Source organism: Podarcis filfolensis, assembly GCF_964270895.1.
Source record: "Podarcis filfolensis genome assembly, chromosome: 3".
Taxonomy (NCBI): domain Eukaryota; kingdom Metazoa; phylum Chordata; class Lepidosauria; order Squamata; family Lacertidae; genus Podarcis; species Podarcis filfolensis.
In genome coordinates this window covers 97,317,149-97,344,966 of record NC_139606.1, presented here as the reverse complement: position 1 = coordinate 97,344,966, position 27,818 = coordinate 97,317,149, and the positions used below count along the sequence as shown (strand labels likewise).

Sequence of the window (27,818 nt, the reverse complement as noted above, 5' to 3'; positions counted from 1 at the left end):
TGGATCAGATGACCCTGGTGGTCCCTCCCAGCCCTACGATTCTATGAAATCTATGTGCTTTTTTAGACTGCAGAAGAGGGTTCAGTGGGGTTGGAATTTTTTGAACATGGTCATTGTAACCATGCCTTTAACTGCAGGTTAATGCGCAGACTTTAACAGGCAATAATGTTTTATTTCCTTGTGAAAATCTTCACTGTGCTGTGCTTGCTGGGGCTGATGGGAGCAGTTGCAGCACAAAACAAGCCACATGAAGTCCCAAAATGAGCTGTGCTCTTGTCCTCAGGTTCCTTCTAGTGAAACGCAAATAGAGCAGACAGCCTTGGGCTGGAACAAATCTGGTTTATTATCCTTTGCAGATCCTACCAGGCAGATTCACCTAGCATAGAAGAAGTAACTTGCAAATAAGTACCCTTATATAAGAATTTGTTGATGCGTAAAGCCTAGGACGAGGGACACGGGTGGTGCTGTGGGTTAAACCACAGAGCCTAGGGCTTGCTGATCAGAAGGTTGGCGGTTCGAATCCCCGCAACGGGGTGAGCTCTCGTTGCTTGGTCCCTGCTCCTGCCAACCTAGCATTTCGAAAGCATGTCAAAGTGCAAGTAGATGAATAGGTACCACTCTGGCGGGAAGGCAAATGGTGTTTCCATGTGCTGCTCTGGTTCGCCAGAAGCGGTTTAGTCATGCTGGCCACATGACCCAGAAGCTGTACGCCGGCTCCCTTGGCCAATAAAGCGAGATGAGCACCGCAACCCCAGCGTCGTCCACGACTGGACCTAATGGTCAGGGGTCCCTTTACCTTTACTCTAAAGCCTAGGACTGACAACTGACAGGCTGGCGGGGGGGGGGGGGGAGAGATGCCAGGCTACTCTGATACATTTATAAGTGTGTAGAAATTGGTCTCCGAAACTTTTCACAGCCTGAAAATAAACGTTATCTCCGTCTAGTGTCTGTACATAAGACTTCTGTTCAAGATTCTTCAGTGCATATTTAACCCTAATAAATATACAGGCTTGCCAACAGCAAGTTATACTAATGACATTTTCTGGGGGTGGTGGGGGTGGGAATGTTTTCAAGAGTATTTTTTAGAGGTTGTAGAGCTGCAAAAATGGCAAGACAAAAGAGCTATCCCAACAATGTAGGTTCATACCAATTTATCAAGCGATAGCATTGTGCACCTCATTTGAGCAAAAATGTCAAGAGAGCTGGGAAGATAAATTTTTTGCTTTCAGAAGTTGATTAAGTTATGCGAGCTGTTGTCCCCAGTACTTTGAAGCCCGCCTACCAGAACTTTAACTGGGCAAAGGAGGAAGTAAATGAAACAGATAAAAAGCACAAAGCAGGTTTTTTAAAAAAAAAAATAGCATGAGAAAAAAAGATTAGAAACCTACACAGAGGCAAACAAAGGAGACATTTCTCTTAACAATCGGCATGTAGGTTTTTGTTTGTTTATTCTCTGACCAGTTTTTCTTGTTTCATCCTCTATTATTTCCAGGTACAGTAATCTCAAAAAACACATATAGGATAACAATCCCATTTAAACCAGTAGAGTAGGCTTCCCCAGCCACCTGCCTCACCCCAAGGATTCCAGACAAAGAGTTGTTTAAAACCAACATCATGATTATTTGAATAACACGATCCAGCCATCCTCTTAACTCCATTTTCTAAGATGCACCGCTTCAGATCCATTTACACCCACTTCCGTCTTCATAATCTCCCACAAGGGCTATCGTCCATTGTTAAAGCACACGTCTCAAATTTCTGTTTTGCCCTGGTAATGCTGGGGTGTGGGGTGGGATGTCTCCCTAAGACTTTAGTTTCAGTACATTTCTGAGCACAATTCAAAGTGTTGGTGTTGACCTTTAAAGCCTGTTTTAGGAATTCTAACGTCTCATTTTGACTCTTCCAGTGACCTCAAATATTCTCTGCAGTGAGGAAGGAAATAGGAAAGCCTCCCCATTTTCCCTTTGCTGTCTTTAAAGGGCGTATTTGTGTATGAATAGGGTGAGCTTGTGACCTGGATTCAGGAACTAAGTATTTAGCATCTCAGAAGGAATGGCCAGGCTGCCCAGGTGGAGCAATCAGTGACCATTGTCAGGTATCCTGACAAACAGGATTTCTGTGGTAGACTGCCCTCCCTGATGTATTTCTGTTGGAGACCGCCTCCTTCTGTGATGTTTTTTTGGGGGGGTCTTGAGCTACAGGGTGGGCAATTTCAAAAGTCTATATAAGGGCTTGCACACCATTGTTTGGGGTTCCTCTGCTCCCTTCCTGCAAGGGTTTAGAGGGGGATCCTGTTGCAACAGTTTGATAAAGATCAGGCCTATTAGCTGCTTTGCTTCTCAATATTCCCTGGTTGGCCTCTGTCATTTTCTCCTACCAATAGGGAATCTACTCTATACAGGCACTTGGATACCCCATAAGGGAAAAGGAGCAGTTGTTTTTCTTATAACAGTTCTAAACGGCCTCGGCCCAGTATACCTGAAGGAGTGTCTCCACCCACATCATTCAGCCCACACACTGAGGTCCTCCTCTGAGGGTCTTCTGCTGGTTCCCTCATTGCGAGAAGCGAAGTTACAGGGAACCAGGCAGAAGGCCTTCTTGGTAGTCGTGTCCGCCCTGTGGAACACCCTCCCTTCAGATGTCAAGGAGATTAAGAACTACATAAGTTTTATAAGACAGTTGAAGGCAGCCCTATATTGGGAAGTTTTTAATGTTTGATGTTTTATTATGTTTCATATATGCTGTAAGCTGCCCAGAGTGGCTGGGGAAACCCGGCCAGATGGGAGTAGTAATAGTAATAGTAATAATAATAATAATAATAATAATAATAATAATAATAATATAAAAAAAATAATTATTATCGTAACAACAATAGCCAAGCCTTTTTTGGTCTGAGGGCCATATTAATCTTTGGTCAGCCCTCCAGGGGCCTCATGCCAGTAATCAGCATGGACAAAATGGGCACGTGCACCCCACACTCTCACACAAACATACTCATATGCCTTGTACAGGATAAACATAAATGCAGGGCACACCCACCCTCAGTGGATCTATACAAATCAGGTCACTACAGGGAGTGGATGGAGAATTGCACCCTCTCCTCTCATCAATTGCCATTTTGGGCGCTGTGATCTTACACAATTTCACACAACGTTTTTCCCCTGGGGAAAAGTAACACATTTTCGGATGCCACGCAAGATCCTGGCCCCCTAAAAAGCACCATTTCAAGGGAGATCATGGTGCGAAATTGCCTGATATCATGGCACCAAAAATGGCTGCCATCTTCCCTCAAGAAAAAAAATGGGATGTCCCTTTTTTGGGGGGACACTTATGAGGTATGATATTTTTGAAGTGCTACAAGATCCAACAGCAGCAGTGAACCCAGACTGGTGCCCCATCCTCGTGCATCAGCTGTTGGGGGCGGGGAGAGTTGAATTCTCCATTGTTCTGGTGCACAAGCAGTGCAATGGCTACACATCACTAGGACTAACCCTGGAAAATCACGGTTCTAAATGCATGGGGAACCTATATCGATACAAAAGACTGCACATGGGAGGTATTTGCCATGAGTTTCCACCGTCTCATCCCCTCCCAATGTTTATATTAGTGTAACTGTAGGAACTGAAGAAAAAACGCGTCAAAATGGATTTCTCACTTTTTCAAAAAATGGAAACAATGGGGTGGTTCACAAACACACAATGAAAAACTGCCAGGTAGCCAGCCTTCTCTGCTCTCATTAATGCTGGAGGCCACAAGGAAGAAACATTATTAGATTAGGGTGACCTCCAGTCTGCAGAGCACAAATTAATCATAACATTTCTGTGAAAATCATTACAAGGGATGGCAGGCAAATGAAGTCAGGCTAATTAGAATGTTGCCAGGCCACTTAGCGCTGCATAGCACACACACACACACGCTTAAAAACTCAACAGCAAATTTATGGAGGGTGGGTTGGAGGAACTTGTTCTAAACCACAGTGCTCTGGAAAAGATTAGTTCTTACCTTCTTTTAAGCTAGAGAGAGACAAAGAAGATTTTTGTCGCAACAAATAAAGTGGTAGGACGGTGTCAGGAGTCAGGCATAGGTCAAGCAATAAAGCACCCAATGTCAGTGATGCTAACACTTTATTCAAAGAAACAAAACCAGCTCGGTCCTAGTGCTCACAGCAACCCATCCCAGGAGGTCTTGCCCCATTGAATCAGTTGCGAGGACTGAAGGTCCCCGCCTTTCCACCGCTCCCTAAGGCTCTTCTCTCAGTTCCTCAGAAAGCTAAGGTTCTGTTGTCCTGTATCTTGTGGCTCCATCCTTATCTCCCTCTGACCGTGCATTATTGCCCCATCACCAATCCCCTGGCTCTGAGCCTTATTCCCTTGGGGGTTCCCCAGCTGGTGTCTCCCTCCACTCCTCAGCATCCAGCCACTCCATGACAGATAAAGCAGTTATTGGTACTGATGGCTTGCAGCCATCTCACTCCAGCTGCTACTGGTTCTAGTAGTGCTCTAAAAAGTACAAACAGGCTCTTCACTTTAAAAAAGGGTGCCTAGCTCTGCTGTCCATCACTGTTCCAAACAAACTGGTGGATAAATTCGTGCAGTGGCAGACCTTGGGTTCTCAAATTTCAGCGGCATAGGATCGCTGCCTTAAGAATCTTATAGCTGCTATTCTGTTTTGTCATAAGGAGAGCTTGATGATGGATTGCAACAATGGAATCCTAAGACTGGACGACACCAGCAAGCAGGCAGAATGATAGATCTATTGCCTGCATGCCTCTAGAGCACAGCCAAGAAATGGGTGCCTGGATTCTACCTGCCTGCCACAGCACAACCTGGTTTCAGCCATAAGTCTCTGTGTCTCGAGGACCCAGCTCCAGAAGTTGCTGTATGAATCCCATCACCCCTGGCTGAGACTGATGAGAGTTGAAATTCAAAAGATCTGGAGAGCCACAAGTTCTCCATCTCTTCTTTAGCTTGTACAGTGCAAAGGTCAGGGGCTCAACGACAAGTAGCAGCAGTCATTCCTCATCTCCTGAGCCATAATAAACTTAGCTTGAAACCAGTGTTACAATTTTGGGTTAATACATTCTTCAGTCAATTCCACAGCCTATGGAGTATGTCTAATTAATTTAATCATCACCCTTAGCAAGAGAGCATATTAGCTGCATGACCTCTCAGGATATCAGGATTAGCAGATTGCATAGAGGAGTTGCAGGGCACCAAGGAAATTGAATTAGCAAATGCTAACGAAGCTGGGGACTTTCCACACTCGTGAGCATTAGGGGGTTCTGTGCCTTGGGGATCAGGGACACCAGGCGTATTCTTTGCCAGATTGTGCAATGTGGATACTTCCTTAGGGATGGGGAGTAAATATGCATTTGAGTTTTGTATTTATTGAGCAGCTTGTGATTCAAATGACCTAATTAACACACATACAGAGACAAAAATTCAAATGAAAATGCATACAGTTCCAGGAATCAATTGGCAGTTTCAGATTCAGCTTAATAAAGGATTTTAGTGCACCTGATTCTGTCTAGCATAAAAATTCTATTCTGATTTATGCCCACTGAATGAAGGTAGGTTAACTCTTCAATTCCCCCGCCCTCCTGGATCTCAGAGGCATGCCAATAATCTGCAGTAGTGTTTTGACACCATTGCACTGCTACTAGGGCAGGCTGTCTTCAGCAAAAACCCATATTGTGGCAGGACAGCAGCAGGGAGAAACGGGCAGAGATGAAGATGAGAGCTGAGGTGAAATTTATCCTTGCCTATGGCTATTTCCTACCCCTGCGTCAATGTAATGTCATACCTTGCAAAAGAGGTGCTATAAGTTAAAACCCTTCACACCATATATTGAAAGCATCTCAATACCGCTTTAACAGTCATGGTTTCCACCCAAATAATTCTGGGACCAGTAGTTTGCTAAGGGTGCTGACAGTTGTTAGGAGACAACGACTCCTCTCCCAGAGCAATAATTCCTGGAGTGGTTTAGAGCTGGGATAGCTCAGTCAGTAGAGCAAGAGACTCTTAATCTCAGGGTTGTGGGTTTGAGCCTCACACTGAGCGAAAGAGTCCTGCATTGCAGGGGGTTGGACTAGATGACCCTCGTGGTCCCTTCCAACTCTAACAATCTGTGGTTCTGTGGTTTAACAAGCAATACCTCTTTCCAGGAAACTTGGAATTGGCCCACGGGCCTGAATCTAGGGCACCATGAGGTACCTCTGCAGCTGCCTCAGATGGCTGGGGAAGCATAAAAAATTAAGATGCTAATTAGCAAAAAGACACCATGTTTTCTGATGGTTTTTTATTTTATTTTAAATGACATTTTAACCGAGCACATTCCAAATTAAGATGAGGGCAGGAACTCGCTCATTACAGCACAGGAAAGGAGGAAAAGTTGCTGGTACAGCAGCGGATATTGGAAAACAGCAGCAGAGAGATTCAATAAAAAGTTATAATTTGGAGGGTTGGGGACAGAAACTCTGAAAGCACTACTTCCAACCTGAAATATGAAATGGGAGAACGTTCAGTGCAGCCCTGAGGGCTACTAATATACAGAGAGGTTTATTACGGTCATCAGCTGTGTCCCATTTATATAAAATCCAGTAATTATATTATCTTGTCTGTGCACCGAAAGCATGCCACCCACTGTTCGGTGTTGCTGTGTTGTGGGCATGGCTCCAAAGGTTTTCTGGCTGCCAACTATGTTCAAGGTATGCAAGAGGTGCAAGGTCATGCATTGGCTCAATATATTGGACTTTGACTATAGGAAAGCTGAACTGTGGCTACAAGGCAAAAAATAAATAAATGCTAGTACAGTGTTATCATTTTGTTCTCCAGTGCAGTGGTGGGAGTTCTCTATAATCCTCGTCAATCTTTTTAAGAGTCAAATTTAACATTGTTTGACCCATGCATCTCTAAGAGCAACTTAAATGTTCTAGCTGCACAGCACCATCCTGGGACCTGCTACTTGGACACAGTCAAATGTGACACAATGTTCATTTATTAATTTTATTTATAAAAATACTGAAAGCCCATCATTATTATTATTTAAAAAAAACCACAACCAAACAAATCATAGTGGCTTACAACCATTGTACATAAAACTATATAAAATGTTAAAATCAGAAATCAGATAACTGTTGTATTCTTACTTACCTGCATAAGCCCAATGGCATAGAAAACTTTTCAGCAGGCATTTAAAAGTTGGAATGAAAGGTGCTTGCTGAATCTCTGTTGGCAGAGTATTCCACAATACCGGGCCAATGAAACTAATGCTTAGTTTTTTGGTTGTTGTCAAATGAGCCTCACCAACTTGGGGAACAACCCATGGTGCTCCTCTGTGACTGAGCTGGAATGTAAGGGTTCAGGTGGTCCATTGAGGTACCCTGGACCTAAGTTGTTCAGTGCTTTGTAAATTACTACAAGGACCTTGAACCTGCTTTGGTAATAGATGGGCAGCCAGCACGCGGTTTTAACAATGGGATCACATGCTCTGACGCCCCCATTGGCCACAGTCTAGCTGCCACATTCTGCACCAGCTGATGCATCCAAATCAGGCCCAAGGGCAGCCCCACAGAGAGCGCATGGCAGTAATCCAGCCTGTTGGGAACTTTCTATTATACATGATTATGAGACAGACAGAACAGCCACAGTTGGGCTTATCTGCCATGAAACGAACAAGTTTACAATTGTGTTTGAAGCTGGCCATAAGATGAAGTCTCATAAAGATGAAAATGGAGAACGCATCCCTTCCACATTCTAATTTCACCCTCTCTCCCCACAGCAGGTAATGAAGTTTCATGGTAATAAAAGGTTCTTATTTAATTAGCTCTATCTAGAGATGTGATATGCTTCTTGCCCTCCCCCCATCCCTCTTTATGTCAAGAGAGAGGCTGGTGTTTTCAAGGTTGACGTGTATTATATAAAAACAGCAGAAATGAACAAATCCAGACACTCTGGTGTCTTCGGCTGAAGCAGTTCTCTAAGAATGAGCCAGCCAAAGTTGAGCACATTGAAGATTTCAGATGTCGTATTGCAACTTCTAAGCATTGGTCAGGCTTTCTGGGGCTGATGGGATTTGGAGTCCAGAGACACCAGGAGAGCACAGTTCATCACCCCCAATGTAAATAATAAAGCAAATTTGCATCTATCTGTTGACTTCACATAATTGATTCTTCTCCAACTAGCTATGGCAAGGGCATGATGCTTCATTTTTTAAATTAAAATGGCCCTGGAAGTACAACTACTTCATTTTCTGCTCCTTTATTTCCTTTCCAAGTAACAGTTGAAGAAGGAAAAAAGATATTAACATGTTCATCTTCAGAAAATAAAAGGTCAGCTTCAATATCCCGAAACCATCTGGGATCCATGTTTTCAAGATCCAAGTGTTCTTGCCAAAGCACAGGGTATGTCAGCTTCTGGTGTCAGTTACCCTGCTTTGACTTTTCTTCTAGTTCAGCTGATACTGGAGTGGGGGGCAGCTGTTCAGGGCTAAACCATGAATAACTATTCCTGTTCAGCTTTTGGGAGCCAGCCCTGAAGGGCTGGATTCAGGCATAGGTCCACAACAGAAACAATAAATCACCCAAGGCCCTGTGCAGTCAAATCTTTATTCAAGGAAACAAACCACAGCTCAGAGCTAATAGTCTCAGCAACACTTTCTAGGCGATCTTGCCCCAATGAAGCAGTTGCAAGCACTGAAGGTTCCCGCCTTCCCAGTGTCCACTAGGACGCCTCCTCTTCCGGGTCTTTTCCATGCAGTCTCAGGCTGTGTCTGCGCACAACCATCCTCCTCCTCTCTGCGTGTATCATTTCTCTGTGAGTTCTAGGAGACCAGAGAGGAGAGGAGCTGGTCACAGCAGGAGGGGGAGACTCACTGGATTCTTCAGCAGCCTGCCTCATCTCTGTCTCCTGGCCCCTCTCCCCTCCAGCCTCAGACTCTGAACTGCTCTCTGCCACAGCCACTTCCTGCTCACTAAACCCTGTTGCCTCTCCATCTTCCACCACCACCAACTCCCAGTCTGCTCTCTCTTTTCCCTCTGACCATTCATCATTGTCCCACCCAGTGCTGAATTTACGTATAAGCTAAACAAGCTATAGCTTAGGGCCCCACTCTCTTGGGAGACCCGAAAAAAATTTAAGGGGAAAAAACCAGATGTACATTTCCAAAATATAAGATAAAAAACAAATATAATAAAACCTACATATAGCAACAGTGTTTTGTGCTGTGTAGGCTCCTATGATGTAAGTAATGGGCCCCACCTGCTAGCCTGCTCCCTAAAATATCACTGGTTTGCTCATTTCTGTTTATAGCATGCCTACATTCTGCATGTGCAAATGGCTTTTGATACCTATTAGGTCCATAAATTACCATATAGCATAAATTCAACAACAAAAACAGCGACAATTTGTTGTTGACAAAGGACAGCTGGCCATATAAAGGGCTCCATTACCTCCACTAGCTTAGGGCCTCATCAAACCTAAATCCAGCCCTGGTCCCACCACCAATTCCCTGGCTCTTCCCTGCAACTCTTCTGAGCATGCTCAAATATGACTCCAATACTGTTATGGTAAGTGTAGCACTGATGCCAAATGCAGTTTATCCTCTTTTGCAGTCACATTTAACATTGTACAGAGGGGGCCTTATAGAAAATATGGAAATACTCTTATGCATTATATTTGTAGCTGGTGTGCCCAGAGCAAAAACAGAACACCTCATGCCATATTCCACACATTGTGGTCAACTCATGTTTTCATACACTCTGAAGATTTTAAAAAGCGGAAGAAAACAGCTATAGGAAAAAGCCATCCTCTGACTGAGGCTTCCAGACTGTTTGACAGCTTGACCATCCTTTATCTGTTTACAGAAAAGGGTGAGGAAATCAGCCGGCAGCTCCAATATTGGGCAATATACAAATATTTAAATGTTGAATCCATAATGAAAAAGAATAACTTGTACCTTGCACCATTCGCTGGGACAACCATGGTGTTGAGTCAGTGTAATGTAATGGTTAAAGTGTTTGAATAGGCCTTGGGAGACCACAGCGTTCAACTCTCCATTCGGCCAAATAGTTCACTGGGTGAACTTTGGCCACACAGTCTCTCGATCCAATGCCTTTTATTGGAGGAAAGGTGGAGTGTAAACACAATAATCTACTCTATATTTTGAGAAGTTGTTTGTGTATCAGATGAGGGAGCAGATTTTCATCTATCTTTGAATGGAGTTGGATGTTGTTCTGAATCAAGGTGATGGAATGGACCTTTCAAAACTGCATTGATTTTAACCACAGATTTCAAAATTGCCCTGATGGCTTGGTTTCCTGGAATTTCATCAGCAATGCCTGGTATAACATTGCTAGTAAATAAATAAGCAAGCAATCTGGATGTAATCCCCAATGACTCCATGCTTCCTATTGCTTGATATATATATTTTTTAAGATAACTGTTACACAGTTTACAAAAATAAAGAGAATTCTAAAAAGAAAGAAACAAAGGAACCCTCAGTTTGAGTCTTGGAATTGGCACTTGATAGTATTGTATGGCATTTTCACATGCTACATATATCTCGTTTTTGAAACCACATGCAGCCTAATTGAAAATGAGCTTCTTTATTGTTTGCAGCTTTACATTTAACTTCTGAATAAAACATAGATGATAAAAATAGATGAATGTGCTACCTAAACTCCTTAAATGCATATTTGCATAAACAGCAAGAAGCATGTGACTGTGTTCTTAAGTCAGCGTTGGTGCTAATTATTCCACCTGGTCTCCTGACTTTGCTGTATGTACCTTTAACAAACACTCAGGTTTTGCATTAGGTTTGTCCTTCCTATCACATCAAAAAGGCTGAGCTAAAAGACCTAATGCTTTAAAAGATTTAACATTTCAACCACTTATTCTCCATGTATTCTTCTACCTTGCATTGGATGCTGCCATCATTCATTAAAGAAGAATCTCACCCTCTCTTCTTGAGTGTAATAACACCCAGAAGCATAGCTGTCAACGTTCCCCCTTTTTAAAGGGAAATTCCCTTATTCCGAACAGGATTCCTTGCAAGAAAAGGGAAAAGTTGACAGCTGTGTCCAGAAGCCCCACTCCAAAATAGACACATTGGTCATTTCCATACAGTTTATGGAGCATTAATCCTGATATGTTTAGACAAACTTTGTAGGGAGGTTCAGCAGCACCTGATATTTATTAAGCATGCCTTTGGATTAGCTGGTGGGGAGATTATATGATGTTCTGTGGCGCGGACATTATATGATGTTCTGAGAGCCAGTGTGGTGTAGTGTTTAAGAGCAGTGGACTCGTAATCTGGTGAACCGGGTTCACTTCCCTGCTCCTCCACATGCAGCTGCTGGGTGACCTTGGACTAGTCACACTTATTTGAAGTCTCTCAGCCTTACTCACCTCATGGAGTGTTTGTTGTGGGGGAGGAAGGGAAAGGAGATTGTTAGCCGCTTTGACACTCCTTAGGTAAAGGTAAAGGGCCCCCTGACCATTAGCTCCAGTCGTGACTAACTCTGGGGTTGCGGCGCTCATCTCGCTTTAGTGGCTGAGGAAGCTTCCGGGTCATGTGGCCAGCATGACTAAGCCACTTCTGGCGAACCAAAGCAGTGGACAGAAACGCCATTTACCTTCCCGCAGGAGCGGTACCTATTTATCTACTTGCACTTTGACATGCTTTCGAACTGCTAGGTTGGCAGGAGCAGGGACCGAGCAACGGGAGCTCACCCCGTCGCGGGGATTCAAACCACCGACCTTCTGATCGGCAAGTCCTAGGCTCTGTGGTTTAACCCACAGCGCCACCCGAGTCCCTTTTGAGACTCCTTAGGGCAGTGATAAACACTTCTTCTGTCCAGTAAGTGTTATCCCACACATTCCAGGTGCAATGCCCCATTGCTTTCCTAATTTCAAAGTGTCTGAATTCTTTTTTTTTGGGGGGGGGGAGCAAGTATGTTGTGCAAGTGTGCCAAAACAGCTTTAATTGTGCAACCTGATTTTGTTGGTGTTGTGACTGAATCTCACCCAAAAATAACAACCGTGCAGAATCCCCCCTGCTCTGTTACAACCAGGACACCTATTTGCAGAGCTTTGAGGGAATGGCTCAAGGATAGATATAACTGGCTACAAAGGAACACAACAAATTTCTTAGACTTTATGTCTGTCAACAAATTAATATGCTTCCCCCTCTTTTGTTTCGTTTGGCACATCTATGCACTCAGAATTGCATTGCACCTACAGTAGGCCATCTATTCAGGGGTCTCTCAAAAAATGGGTGGCAGTAAAAGGGAAACAGGAAATTAAGCAGCATTGCCATTGACTTATTGTTGCTGTTTTGGTATTATGGTAACTCACGAGTGCTAATCCTTCTTTCTAGTCCATGAGGAGTGACAGTGAGTTTCCCTGTCCCCTTCCTGAACCTGTAATTTTATAACACTGATCATATACAAACATGTTTGAGTAGACACACCCAGCAAAACTTTCAGCAGTGGTGTAAAAATGAAAGTGAATGCCCCTCCTGGTAGCTCACTCCATTTCTGATGTACAGTGGTACCTTGCTTCTCAAACACCTTGGTACTCAAACAACTTGGAACCAAAACACTGCAAACCCGGAAGTAAGTGTTCCAGTTTGCAGACTTTTTTCGGAAGCTGAACGTGCTCCGTTTTGAGGGTTATGCTTAGGTCTGTCTGTTTTTGCTGTTTATTTTGTGTTTTTGTTTTCGCGGGGGGTTTTTTGTGACTGTGTGGAACCCAGTTCAGCTACTGATTGATTGATTGTGTGACTGCAGTACATTATTGCTTTCATTTTATGGATCAGTGGTCTCGTTAGATAGTAAAATTCACGTTAAATTGCTCTTTTAGGAGTTGTTTTTAAAAGTCTGGAATGGATTAATCCATTTTGTATTACTTTCTATGGGAAAGTGTGCCTTGGTTTTGGAACACTTTGGTTTTGGAACAGACTTCCAGAACGGATTAAGTTTGAGAACCAAGGTACCACTGTACTTAGATCTAGACTGGCTTGTAAAGTCTGGCAAATGCTTTCCAACATACTCCTTTGCAACCTCTAACCTCATTTCCACTGTGGTCTTTGCTATTTTTCCAATGCCATTCTGATACCCAAGTCAACAAATTTGTGTTAGTTTCTGGCCAAGGTACATTACCAGAATCAGTGCATCACATTCTCTCTGCCCACATGTTGGAGCTGGGGAATCCACAGAGCATGCTAACAGATTACCCAAAAAACCAAGCACAAAGAGTCCTGAGAGGTATAAACTTTATTGATTTATATCCAATCAGCATGTTATGATATGATCACACCTGCTCATACAGCTGACATTCTTATAGCCAAAAGACAGATTCCCCCCCCCTTTTAAAAATACATATTTTCCCCCTAGCAGGAAGGAACTTTACAAACATTATTTATATTAGGAATTAAAAACAATGGCTTTTGTCAAGGACGTGCAGAACAGGGCTGGTCAGCACCGGATCTTGTAGTGCTTTAAACTTCATTCCCCCCTACCCTCGTTTTGATTTTGATTTAAAAAATAACACTTTCATCATCAGCACAAAGAACACAAATCCAAACCCAAACAAAATCCAGAGGTGAAACAAAGAGGTAGACAGTAACCACAATGCACAGTTCTTTGGACTGAGCAATGTGCTTCGGCTCGCTCCTAAGAGTTCCATTTGTTTCTACTTTCCTATTACGGCCGCTTTGCTTAAAACATTGACACCGCTTGACTAAGGGTTCAAACTAATGGCGCCTCCGTGCAAACAACCAGGGCTTCCACCAGGTTTGCGTAGGACTCAACTTCGGATGGTATTTTTATAGCACGCCCTACCCAGCCATGTGGAAATCTGAGCTATAGTGGCAACTCACAAAAAGGGTTGTGTCATTGCACAATCATGGCCATAGAGGCAACCCCCATTTGCGCTTGCAAATTAGTGTCTCTACAGTAGTTCTGCCAGATTACAAAGCCACACCTCCTCCCTGTGGGGTTGCTTTTAACCTGAACCAGGCCTTAGTGTTACTAGAGCGCTGCATCGCAGGACAGTAAGTCCATGGCACCATGACACCCTGTATTGCTTATTTTAAGCTAAACGTTCTTTAAAGTGGTTGCATACATTTCAAACAAACAAACAAACAAACAAACAAACAAACAAACAAACGTTATGGCAGCAGCCTCCTCCTTTCCCTTAAGCAACTCTGAAATGTTCATACCTTTCTATTGGTCGCTAGATCTCTGCAAACATTTATGCAGTTATTACCGTGACTGAGTTAAAATGGCAGGTGACAATCCAGTCCCTTCTTGCAGAAAAAGACGAGTCTCTATGCTATTCCTGAGAGCTATAAATAGAACTATTCCAGCTGGAAGCAGAATTAACAAACCATATATTTAGCTAACACACATACAAACTTGCAGCAAGAACAATTAACACAGCCGATTCAATGTTTTATGGGAAACAAAATGAACCCGGCACATTATTTCCCTTTCTTGTCTATTAACAACTGTAACATTGAAAACAGAAACTCCAAACCCAATAACGCCATATATTTGGCTGCGAAGAGGAAAGAATTTTTGGTATCTGCGGAAGTATAAAAAAAGAAGAATGTTGATTGGTTATTTATTTTGATAAAGAAAAATCAACTTGAAGCACAAAATCCAAATGTGACCAGTCCTTTAACAGACTCACACCATGGTGCCTGTAATCATTCCAATCACATATGGCATGTGGAAGGGGAAGAAAAACAGTTACACAAAAGAGAGGACGAAAGACCAAACTAAAGAATATGGCATCCCAAACCCCATCATCTTCATCACCATCAAGGAGGAAATTCAATGCAAGGTTGTACTGGACATTTAAGAAGTATAACAATAAAATGCATAGACTTTCTCAAAGCCACCGTATGTTTAAGGAATTTTCGCAGACAGGTATACAACAGGACAACCTACAAGTTTTGTACAAGAGTAACAAAAGTAATTCACAACTAATTGTGATGACCTTGCAGTTTAATCTTCCAACTCCCTCCTTACAAAACCAAGCGTGTAACTCTGCAAAACATGGTATTTCATCCGTACATTTTCATGTGGCTCCCCTCCCCCGCCACCTCTCGCCAGTATGGTAGCTTCAGCTGTAAGCTTCATTGTGTTTGTTTTTGGGAGAAACAGAAATCCATGGCCAAAGGCCAAGTGTCAGTGCCATTCCTTCATACCAACCTGCACGCTGAGAAGTCCAGAAAGAAATTCATTAACTTTGGTCCCAAGTGCATGTAACATTTTGTCTAGAGGAAATTCTCAAAGCCTTAACTGCTGCCCCCCACAGCTGTTTGGTATCCTTGTTTTCTACGGATAGATGGGACGATGCTCTGCACTGAACAGTCAAGAGGACGGATGGCAGCTTTGGGGCACAGAACACCAAGTGCTGCAGCGTTAGGATATAATATGGGGGTCCCCATTAAAATGAAAAGAAGCTGTGGAGTAGATGTTAGTAGGTTAGGCATGGTTTGCATAATTGTATTAGACTGGCCCAGTTCACAGACTCATGCTCTATCTCTCAATGAGCCATCACTTAACATTACTTCGCAGTGCAATGCTTTTCCATAAAAGCAGTTCGCACATTTAGTTGTGAGTCATATGCTGAACAAACCAAGTTGCAAAAACACACGCTTGCAGACCAGACCTGACATCTCTCATATTTTGGCTGGATTTGAAAGGAGTATGGTCTTGCTTCCTGAACACCACAAAACCTTTGGATCTTTAAAGTAAGGTTTACAATTGCAACTTAAGTTCTTGCTAAAAACAGCATAATGCATAGACGTTAAGAAAGCTTTCAGAACAGGGACTATCAACTCAAAGAGTGGGGAGGAAGGGATCTGTGTGAATGGCACGCATCACTTTAAAACAGTTAAGGCTGTGATGGTTTCTTGTTAATAAATGGTTAGCCTTCAAAACACTTACAAGCTTCTTCAGTTGATGGTTTACACTACCTAGTTAACATACTGATGCAAATTTGCAAGACTAAGAATAGGTTCAGCTGAATCTCCCAACACCCACACCAAACCTGAGAAAGCATCCTAATTTTTATCCTTGTGTTTTCTACCGTTCCATAATGCTTAAATGGAACTGTCTCATGTAAAACCGTTAGATTTGTTAAAACAATGTTCCTTGGGCATATTATTCTACACAAACTATTCTGGATAGAAAGTAAATATGCAGGCCATAGTAAATCGAGCTTTGTGAGTGGGTGTTAGCCATCCACCATTCAGGCTTTGCCAAAGCAGCCCTCATTATTGTGGAATGCTCTCCCCAGGGACGTTCGGCTGGTGCCTTCATTATACACCTTTTGGCGCCAGATGAAAGCGTTCCTCTTCAAGCAGGCCTTTGGCCAACTAACATCTGATGCCCTTTTAAGTGTGCTGTGGGAGGGAGGGATTAATAGTTTGTTTCTGTTCTTATTTTTATCATGTACTTTGTGTTCTTTATGTTGTAATTCTACGGATGAAGGGCAGTGTACAAATTTAATAAATAATAAAATAATTATTATTCAGAGTCAATTCTAAAATTACATCCTCCAGTCACGCTGCTGAAAAATGCACGTGTGTGTGTGTGTTAGAGTGTCACAATGTCTGAATTGCCAGTTACAGATAGGTAGCCGTGTTGGTCTGCCATAGTCAAAACAAAAAAAATTTTTCCCTTCCAGTAGCACCTTAAAGACCAACTAAGTTAGTTCTTGGTATGAGCTTTCGTGTGCATGCACGAGGTATCTGAAGAAGTGTGCATGCACACGAAAGCTCATACCAAGAACTAACTTAGTTGGTCTTTAAGGTGCTACTGGAAGGAAAATTTTTTTTTTGTTTTGAATTGCCAGGTGAGTTTTGCATGATGACCCCAATGCATCAATATATGTCCCATGGCTGCTAATGTCCATAAGATGGCATACAAGTATGGTAAGCTTCAGCATGGGATGAGCTGACTCTACAGTGTTTTCGGAGAGAAAGAAAGGGTGCCTATTGAAGTAGTTCAACACAAATTAGTGGCCCCTTTCTAATCTTCCAACTATTCTGATACCATTATATAAATGCACCTCTTTCATTGTATGCTTACATAGAGGAACATGAATTGTAAGGTGAGCTACCTGCTGCAAAGATGGAACTGCGAGGTGCTCATCAAACTCAAACCAATGGATTCAAGTTGCAAGAAAGGAGATTCTGACTAAACATGTCCGATGTTTTATTATGTTTATATATGTGTTGGAAGCCGCCCAGAGTGGCTGGGGCAACTCAGATGGGTGGGACTTAAATAACAAAATTATTATTATTATTATTAGGAAGAACTTTCTGATGGCAAGAGCTGTTTAACAGTGGAACGGACTCCCTTGGAAGTTGGTAGACTTGGAGGTTTTTAAGCAGAGGTTGGATGGTCAGTGTGATCTAGTTGAAATTCCTGCATTACAGGGGGTTGGAACTGATGACCCCCTGGGTCCCTTCCAACTCTACAATTTGGATACAGAATTGTAAGATACTGTCTTATGTGGGATTAGGTGATGCAAAAGATGTTGAGGAAGTTCATTATATTCCAAGAGGCAATGAATCCCCTGTCTCCTCTTTGTAAGAAGCAGACAACCCAGGACAATGTCCACTCATGAGAACAAAAGAGCCTGCTGGAACAGGCCAATGGCAGCATCCTCTTGAGTGGCCAACCAGATGCCTATGTTGAAGCCTCACTCACTATGAAATGCTGTATTAAATGGAAGGCTCAAGCCACCATTAACACAGGGTGTTTTCGACTGAACTACTGTACTCAAAACAGACTGAACCAACCTACTGCATATATACATCATTTCATGTATATATACACACATTTAAAAAATGTTCTCTTAACTAGCTTTCCATTCTTCTGTATTCCCCAAATGTACTCTGGATTATGGTTCTGCTGAATTCAATGCAGCTATAGCAGAACAAACAGGAAGTCTGATGAAGCAGCACAACGCATACCTAGTTTTCACTGCCTACATTTAGATGCAAGCATGGGCATAGCCGAGAGGGGGCAGGGGGAGCAGCTGCCCCCCCATCAAGTAAAACAATAGATATACTTAACTGACCAATCATGTCGGTTCTGCCTCCCCTAACAAAAGTCCTGCCCCCCCCCAATCTATGCCCATGGATGCAAGTCTTCGTTTTCAGTATAATCATGCCCTTCCTAAAATAGGTTGTATGTCCAAATAAATTATACACTAAAACAGCAGCTGCTGCTTTGCATCCCAGTTCAAGATGTTTGTCATTCAGGATCGAAGCTACATACATCATTACCAGAAATGAAATCCGTAACAAATGAAGCAAACTGCTTGCTATAACTCAACAAGGCAAGGAGGATTAAAAACCAAAGAACTCTGGCCACCCCCACCCCCCCAAAGGCTTCCTTCTGCAAGAAGTGCTTTACTTAAAATGGATTTTATTTCTATGTTTTATCCTTAAGTTTGCATGAAGTTCAAAAAGCAGTTCTGAACGGCAAACTGACTTTTTGCCTTGTATCTGCGGTGGTCTCATTCCAGTGAAATGTACCGGAGTTATCTTCTAGAATGAAGGGCGGATGTTGCCATCATCCATGCTAAAATGCATTTCATTATTTAAAAACACTATTCGCCTGTATTCAGTAAGGTGACATTTCATTCCCATAGCTAGGGGAAATTCATCTCTTCCCATTCCCCTTCTTCCCCACTCAAAGCAAAAGAAAAAAAGGATGATGCTGTGGTTTTATATTTTTATTTTGTATACTACTCACCAAAATTGGTTCTCATGTGATTTTGGGCAGGGGAAAACCAGGAGAATATATACCTCAAACTTAGCACAGACAACTACTGTTGGCTTGGCTTGGCTCTTAGAAAAACTTACAGTCCATAAAAAGACAACATTCTGTCATTCAAGCTTCGTTTGCACGTCTGTATGTGGAAATTAGGAACTGTTTCCTAGGAATGGTTCTTTTTAAATATATCTTCATATAGTGATACAGACAGGATGCCAAACGTTCCAAGAGTGATAGGTAACAAATATCTTTCCTTCAAAACCATTATAAAACTGTAACATTTGTAACCTGAAATCCTGCTTTAGTGCCAGTCTGCCTCTTAAATTAAAATTCCCTTTCTATGACAGTGACATTTTTCAGCAAGATGGCAGATTTCATAACGCTCTTCATGGTTCAGAGAATTTTTACATTAGTTCAGGATGGTAAAGCAAACGGTTTACCCAGTGACTAGATATACTGTTTCATGACCCTGCTAACTTCCTTTTATTTATTTTTCCTATAAGAAAAAGAATTGTGGTGCTTGGCATAAACCCTCACATGGATGTTCCAGGTACTGTTGTGTCAAATGGAAATAAAGGCCTCTATAAAGGTTAAAAACAACACCCACCCATATCATCTGGGCTAGACTGTGGCAACAGGTACACTTTAGGGATGGCAATCCACAGACCTTTCTGAACTGCTAATAGCTATTAAGAATCCAATCTGTCATGGGCAGCATCTAAATTCCTTTCAAGCTATGCTCTTTTCTATCACTGTATTGCGTTTTCAAAATTGTTTTGCAAAAAGAAAGAAAGAAAGAAAGAAAAGATCCCAATTTACAAAATGCATTGTAAAACCAAAACGGGAAGCGGGTTATGTGATGTGCCATATGTGAAGTACCTTTAAGAGAGGATGCTCTCAAGAGATCTGAAGACAGAAAACATGGTAAGAACAGATGGGTCAATGAGGTATGCACAATTTCTTCAATACTTCATGACACAGTTAATGCCTTTTGCAGAGCGCTTTTCCTTTTCTAGCTTTCCCATACAAGATCTCACTGAGATATTTTTTTTCAGAAGAAGAAGAAGAAGAGAGAGAGGTCTCTACTAAACAGGTAACATGGGGCAGTCACAATACCATAACCAGGTCTGCAGAGTACATTAAACAGATCCAGCATGATTAATTACAATACAACTTGAGCTTGTGCAGATGAGGGATCTCTACCACAAGACTTGCAGTACAGGCTACTGGAGAGAAAGTTGCTGAAGATTCCGAGTTTTTACTACAATGCTGAATACTACCTGCGGTGAAAGCAATCTTGCTGCAGATGTTCACCTGTGGTGGTTGTATAATTGTATCTCCTGTTCAAACACCGAATTTGCTGACGTGGATGTGCGAGGAAGACACACCCTTTAAAAATATGGACAGTTCTTAAAATACATCATTAGGTTGCTGTGTTACTGATTCTCTCTCCTAGCGGAGTTTAAAATTCCCGAAGGGGGAGAAAGTCCATCCAGTAATGTTCTTTTATCCTGGTATATTCACATTTGAACATAACATGATGCACTCTGTAAAGTACCAAGTTCCTCTTGTTCTTAGGTCCCATTCATTCACCTTTTAAAATAGGCATTGATAAAAATACTGAAGAATGCAGTACCACATACCACCTGACAAAAACGCAAACAACTGTACGAGTATTAGCCACAAATTGCTAAGGGTCATCTCCCGGGAAACAATTTCTGTCTGTCCCTGCAAAGGGGGGAACGCTCCTGGAAGAGAAGGAAGAGAAGGAACAGTCTGTTAGTTGCACATTCAAGCTGCCTTTTCAGAGTGTTGCCACATCATGGACAGAACAAGAACTCAGCGCAATGCAGATGTAGCACAGCACTGGCTCTTATTCATCAAGATACGGGTTACTCAACAAGCCAGACTTTAAAATCCTTCTCATAACATAATTAAGTTTTGCTAGTGTGTTTTCTTCTTCTCTGCAGTAAGAGAAAAGGCAGAATTGGATCTACAGGATTTCGGATTTGTTTAGCTTCTTAGGCCCTCCTTAATTTTCCTGAATTTCAAGTGAAATTAAGGAAGCAATGGCTGCGCCATTTCTGCAATGAGACAGCATGACAACGGGTTGGCAGATTTGTATACACATTAATATACTGGATGTGTGGCGTATGTAGTAATTAGAAAAATAGAACTGTAGAGTTGGAAAGGATCCAAAGGGCAGGTTAAACTATTTATTTGTAAAGGAACCTCCAACTACAGATGGTATCAGATTTCCCTAATGTGCATAGGGTGGGGAACTGATTACTTGGATCTTCCTAGAGAAAAAGGGCTCAATCGGTTAGGCCAGGCTTCCTCAAACTCGGCCCTCCAGATGTTTTTCGCCTACAACTCCCATGATCCCCAGCTAGCAGGACCTGTGGTCAGGGACGATGGGAACTGTAGTCTCAAAACATCTGGAGGGCCGAGTCTGAGGAAGCCTGGTTTAGGCTTTCAGAATGAGATTGTAAACATTTGTTAAGAACTACCTCGGGCAGCTTGGTAGCAGCATATAAAGTTAAAATAACACGTGCATTTTAAAATGCTTCAATGCTCACTGGGGAATCTTCCTCCACTTCAGCACTTCCACTGTTTACAAGTTATGCTTTCCCCTCTTCACATGTCAGAACACTCCCTCCAGCTACTGTGGAAGGAGAATTTTCCAGTTGCCCTTCCCAAAGGCTCATGCCGCTCTGTATCTAGACTCGTATGCAATAGCATCACGAAGTGCAGCAAGACAGTAAGAGAATATGTAACGCCAACTTTTGCATTACCCGCATGGCTGATCCCATGCCTGCAATCTTAAAATTCATGCTGCAATAAAAGCTCTACTGAATTCAATGAGGCTTACTTCTCAGTAGACATGTGGAGGACTGGGCTGAAAGTGGCACGTTCGATACTTTTTTAAAAGAATCATTTCTCAATATTTTATTTATTAACAGGCACATAACAAAGCCAACAATACAAAAAAAAAAAAAAACAAAACCGCAAAATTCAGGTATGTTAGAAATGCAATGTCCAAGACTTGAGATGATAACTAGAGATGGGGTGGCTTGGGGAAAACCCAGGAAAATTGGGAGAAACCATAGGGCTTTCCCAGTTTTTCCATTTTTTTTGGGGGGGGGGAGGTAGAACAGGAAAACAAACCAACAGAAAGATTGGGAGAAAATGTCCACCTTCACATCTCTAATGATAGTGGGCAACTTAATCCTAGACTTCTAATTAGTTGACCATTAAGTGAAAACACGCTTGAAAGGAGATGACTATTTAAAATGCTTGCTTTTTATCTTAAGAAAGTGTTACCTGTTTTGTAAAAGTGTGACAAAAGATCCTCCTTTTCAATGAACCGTTGATACAACCAAATGGTGAGGGCTGCAGGCTCAACAGGTACATCTTTAATTGGAAAAATCCTGCATTTCAAAGACAGACAGAACAGTACACTAGACATATGAAATAATTTCCCATTCGTAAGGTGAATCAGGTGAACTCTGGAACAGGACCTGGCATATTCTCCACTATTTATTTATTTATTTATTTATTTATTTATTTATTCTATTCTATTCTCAGAAGAACTGTTTTCATAACCCATTACACTTTTTTAAAAAGTGACCAATTGTTGGACTCATCTCTTGCAACAATCTTTAGGGGCACACTTCAAATACCTTAGATTCAGGTAGGTAGCTGCATTGGTTTGATGCAGGCGAAATAAAAAAAATAAAAAATTGTCCAGTAGCACCTTAGAGACCAACAAAGTTTGTTCTAGGTATAAGCTTTCGTGTGCACGCACACTTCTTCAGATACACTTCTTTTCAAATACCTTAGTCAAATACAATCAATCCGAGGGCGTGTCTAAGCAAAAGAAAAAAGAAAGAAAAAGTCCTCACCTGTTGGAGAAAGACTATTAAAGAGGAGGCAAAACAGTTCTCCCTAGGAAGGAAGATGCAATCAGTGCAGCCACTAAGGAAGCTCTCCTACCGCCTTGTCAACACACCTGTTTTTTTGTGTGTTTTTTTGGCAAAACTCTGAAAGTTCTTATATTCAAACTTTGGTTCCCTGTACCCAACCAGTCCAATTCATATTTCACAATGAGGAGCGTCCATCAAGCATATTTATCCTGGCGCATTTCTTCTCCAACTTTCCTCTGCTCCTTTCTCAAGGCCAGTTCCCATTGCATCTTCAACCTTTATCATTCTATTCATATGTAAATAAAACATGTCTGCACATATGCAGTGCCTTCTGGTCCTGAACTCATTCTAGTTCCCTGGATTCAGAATTTCAATCTAGTAAGCAAAGTACGGACAAGTATGGCCCTATATCCCTGCTACCTGCCGCAAATGAGAGCGTTTGGGGGGCAATTCTGCACCAAACAGGAGTTTCCTTAATGTCAGAACAGCATCATTTATGCCACAACAGCCAGGGTCAGTCCTCAAGGGAAGAGCATCCTATAGTGCCATCACCATAGCACTTAACCCTATGCCCCAAATATTCAAAAACACAAGATCAAATTGCATCCCCCCAAGCATTCATTATACATATCAGAATAGGATGGCTAGCTAGAGGAACATCGTTTCATTGCCCCATGACAAAAAGTTAATTTACTGAATGGAAATTTCACGCTCACAACCACCAAATATTTATCTTACTCATTTCACCAATAAATTTCCATTCGCATCATCACAGCCTATCTTTTTCTCCAGGATCTTGCTATTACGTTTTAGCTTCAACAAGCCTGGAAGATATCGAAAGGTCAAGAAAGTAGCTGCTCTCCACTCTCATTAGCGAGCTCTTTAACGTAAGTGCCTTTTGGCTTCTCTTATGTAAGACTGCTGTGCACTGGCCTTCAAGTTAAAGGCATGAAATGACTAGTTGAGTTTAGTCTCCAAAAGAAAAAGTCTTTCATAATAGGATTCTGTTTGCCATTCCACCTTTCATTCGCCCTTCCTACACTGTTATGTTTTCATTACCTTCAGCAGATTTCTGAGTGCTATTTAAACTCTAATTCACAACACTGAAAAGATTTGCAAGAACAGGCTGCAGCTGTGTGTGCAATGTTTTATACAATACACATTCTCAAGGGAGACCTGGGAGGTGACTGAATAGGATTATGAAGTGCCAGGTCTCAGCTCTGTTCAAATGTTCTCTCCGACCCAAGCATTTCCCCCACTGTCATCCTGGTCTCCTGGATTCACAACTGCGTGCATACCAGTAGATTCCTGACTTGACCATTGGTCGTACCTCTCTCCCTTAACGCTTCAAGTGGAAGGTTCACCTTTTTAATGGTTAAAAACTGCTGCATGCCTTTCAACTGTCACCATATAAAGTACAAAACTGCTCCAGGGGTTACATGGGAGGGTAAAATGTTCCTTGATAGTATCACAGGCAACTGAAACTGTGCACAGCTGGCTTCTGCTGAAATTATGCAGAACATTTTCTACGGAACTGAACTCTGGAACGGTAAGTGGACTGAAGAAAAAGGGGAACATACATTTCTAAAATAAATATAATAAACCCACTTGACTATTTTTGTATCGAATATAATAACCCTCCTTAAACCCTTCTCTCCTTCCGCTGTATGCCAGCTTCAGCATGAAGATCTTGGCTTGTTCTAAAGCAGAGTTTTGCATTACACAAAAAGTGGGGGAATCTGGCTTAATGCAGGTCAGGATCTTCATGGCGAAGCCAGAGTGTGATGGAAGGAGCAAAGCGGTAAGGGAGGAGCACTTGTTACTGGGTTCATAAACCAGACAGGAATGGTTGTCCAAACTGGACCCGAGAAAGAAAGAAGAGAAGAAAACAGTAAATGCTGACCCTTCTCTTCCAAATATATTTCTCCCAAGTTATTTCAGGCAACTCAACAGAGAGGCAACTTAGCAGCCAGACTTAGTGACAAGTCACTGTGGAAAGGTGGGCTCAACCCCCACTCTCTGGCCTGCACTCGATGGTCTGTTAGTTGTAGGCTTTATGCATTAAAACTAAATTTAATTGGCCCCCACTATTCGTAATTTTTTCCAAAGCCTCTATCAACTTGCTTTGTGCCATTATCAGAGGACCACTTTATGTTGTGTGTGGCAAATCCAGGGCAGATACATTGAAAGCAAGTCTTGTAGTAAACACTACTATTGTTTGCAGGGCAAATACATGTAAACGCATGGTGGACTTATGGCATGTGAACGCAAGACTAACCAGACTTCTTTGGCAAATGTGTATGACGGATGTCTGACGTCACACCTGATGGGCAGAGTCAAGTCAGATCTGGCCAGCCCAGCTGCCCCACACAGGTCTTGGTGATACACCTGCTCATCCATGATCAAAGCATGGATCCGCATGATTTATTGCAGACTGACCTGGCATTCAGCATTCTTCATTACAGATGTCATGGGCAGACCCAGTAAATGTTTGCTACATTTGCAAGAGCCACATTGTATGATGTTATGTAAGATCACCATGGATAGATGGATAGGGTCTCTAAGTCCAATTATTAGCCAAGCAAGGAACAACTTCTTTGCTTTGGTTTTCAAAAGACACATTTGACCATAACTAAAGTACTGGCTTTAATTCAAGGAGTATGTTGTTATAGTCTGACTTTCTTATGCTACTGGGAGGTAAAAAACTCACCTATTCCCAGAATCTTCTATCTACAAACATACACCCCAAGTTACCTTACTGAAAATTATTTGCTTGTCCAAAAATGAAGAGTTTTGAGGAAGAAAGCAATGTGAAAATTTTATTTCAAGCCAGTCATATTCCAAAAGACAAGTACCTAATATATTTCCCCCCGGTCTCGATTTAAAATTAACAGAAGACAAACATATTTTTCCTACCTGTAATGTACATGTGTAATTGTTGGTCGCCTGTAGCCAAGAATCCAGGTCTGGATGTCTAGGGGTTCAGCTTTGGGATATGCAATGGTTGTATCTATCACCCACTGAAGACCTTTTGATTTACTTTCTAAGAAAGGGGATTATAGAACAGAAAAAAGTAAACAGAAAGAGTAAGATTTTCAATTGTTAGTATCATACATCTGTTCTAATACAATACATCATGCCAACTCATTTGATAATAATCTGCATTCTATGATTTGATGAAATACCACCATACTACACAGTGCCAAAGCAGGCAGGAACATGTTCAGCTCTTACTTCTCAAATTAGAGAATTAGCAGAAAACTCCCTTATATTCCAAATCATAATATACAAAAATGGCTATCTTTGATCATGACTTTATACATTTCAATTATTTAAATTCTGGTTATCCAAAGACCCTACTTCATCTCCCTCCCCCCTCCCTCCCTCCCTCCCTCCCCAATCCCTCTCACCCTGTTCTCACACAAAAAAATCTACCGTGTATCCTCCATATAGTCCTAGGAAGGAATAATTCAAGGTATATTATTAGCACTGCTGCTTGCTTTAAAGAACTTCTCTTATTTAAATATACTGATGTTTCTATGGATTATGCACATTAGTAGGATTATTCAGATATACAATGTGAGGATGTTTTAATATCAACACAGAATCATAGGATTATAGAGTTGGAAGGGACCCTGAGGATCATCTAGTCCAACCCCCTGCAATGCAGGAATATGCAGCTGGTCCATACAGGGATCAAACCAGCATCCTTGGCATTATCAGCACCATGCTCTAACCAACATGATTTAAATTATCAATAAGCATTAAAGGTACACCATTAAATATCTGGCATTTTGTCAACAAGTGAGATGCTAATTAAGCCAAGCACTTAAAAAGCTTAACCTAGTGCCATGTTCGGTGTAGGAGCACTTTCTCCCTGGGCAGAGGAAATGACATACGTCTGATACACTGCTGAAGCCTGCAAGTGCTTGCAACCTCTGGTCTCAACAGGCTTAGTACACAAATCTGTTTTCAATACCAGGATCAGCATGGAATGTATGAAGTAGTATCAAAGAAGACATGGCAACCTACTAATATATTTGTTTTGGCGTAAGTTCTCATCGCCTAGAGACCTTTCTTCTCTTAGTTACTCATTCTCTTTCAGGCTTTCAAAAGCTTCTTCATCACACTTTCTCAATGCACACAGAGCCCTTTTCAAAATATTTTTTTAGCAAACAAAATAGCGGCTATTATTTAATAACTCTTTAACACAACAATATATAGATACACATTTTAATTTATAGCCCATTTACATTAACACTTCATTACTATTTAAGTAGAAGTTTTAAATCACAGGAAACCATATATTCACAATCAATGACTAGAGGATATTCTCAATGCCAAGGAAAAAACCATCATCATACCTAAGAAAGGAAGTCTTCAAAGAAACAAGAACCAAAGTACTGTATGCCAACTTGGTTTATGATGACAAAACTACCATGAAAATATTAGAGAGAAAGAGAGCAACTGAGATAAAGGTAAGCATGTTTTATTTTCACCCAAATTAATTGGCTAACTTATTTGAAAGATTTATATGTTGCCTCTCAGCTAAATAGCATTCAAGGTATCTTAGCCACAAAATAACTCAACCACCATAAAAAATACAAAACAGGAGGAGAATAAAATACAGGTGGCAACCATTGTGTGTGGGGGGGCTTCCACTGCTGCCCCCCGCATGTGTCGGCAGAGCGCACAAATGCCCTCGCTGCCCTGTTCTGTCCACCGTTCTGCCCTCTTCCAGATCCAAAAGGACCCCTTCACTGGCAGTTGTGTGTCAACTAGACACATGCAAAGTTGTCACCTCCTGTAGTGCGCAGACATAAAATTACGGACAAAAGTAGCCGTTAAAATACAGTCATACTTCGGGTTACAGACGCTTCAGGTTGTGTTTTTTTGGGTTATGGACTGCTGAAACCTGGAAGTACCAGAATGGGTTACTTCTGGGTTTTGCTGGTCGTGCTTTGCGCATGCGCTGAAGCACCAAATTGCAACCCACGCGTGCGTAGACGCACCGCTGCGGGTTGTGAACGTGCATCCCGCACAGATCACGTTCGCAACCCAAGCGTCCACTGTAATATAATCATGTGTCA

At 41.9% G+C, this 27,818-nt stretch overlaps 1 protein-coding gene and 1 long non-coding RNA gene across 5 annotated transcripts in view; one reads left to right on the top strand and one right to left on the bottom strand.

The window, feature by feature from the left end:
• The first annotated feature begins 12,793 nt into the window (after nt 1-12,793).
• On the top strand, nt 12,794-19,595 carry LOC310758917. The gene is made up of 2 exons (XR_014546092.1): nt 12,794-16,637; nt 16,869-19,595. It is a non-coding gene; the product is annotated as an uncharacterized lncRNA (long non-coding RNA).
• LPGAT1 (lysophosphatidylglycerol acyltransferase 1) overlaps nt 18,747-27,818 on the bottom strand; it is a 56,353-nt gene continuing 47,281 nt past the window's right edge. For all 4 annotated transcript variants that reach the window (XM_083605465.1, XM_083605467.1, XM_083605466.1 and 1 more), the window contains 3 exons: nt 25,645-25,771; nt 22,127-22,233; nt 18,747-20,550 (listed from right to left, as the gene is read on the bottom strand). In XM_083605465.1, the coding sequence (XP_083461591.1) occupies nt 20,399-20,550; nt 22,127-22,233; nt 25,645-25,771 (386 nt within the window). In that variant the 3' untranslated portion in view covers nt 18,747-20,398. The remainder of the gene's footprint in view (nt 20,551-22,126; nt 22,234-25,644; nt 25,772-27,818) is intronic.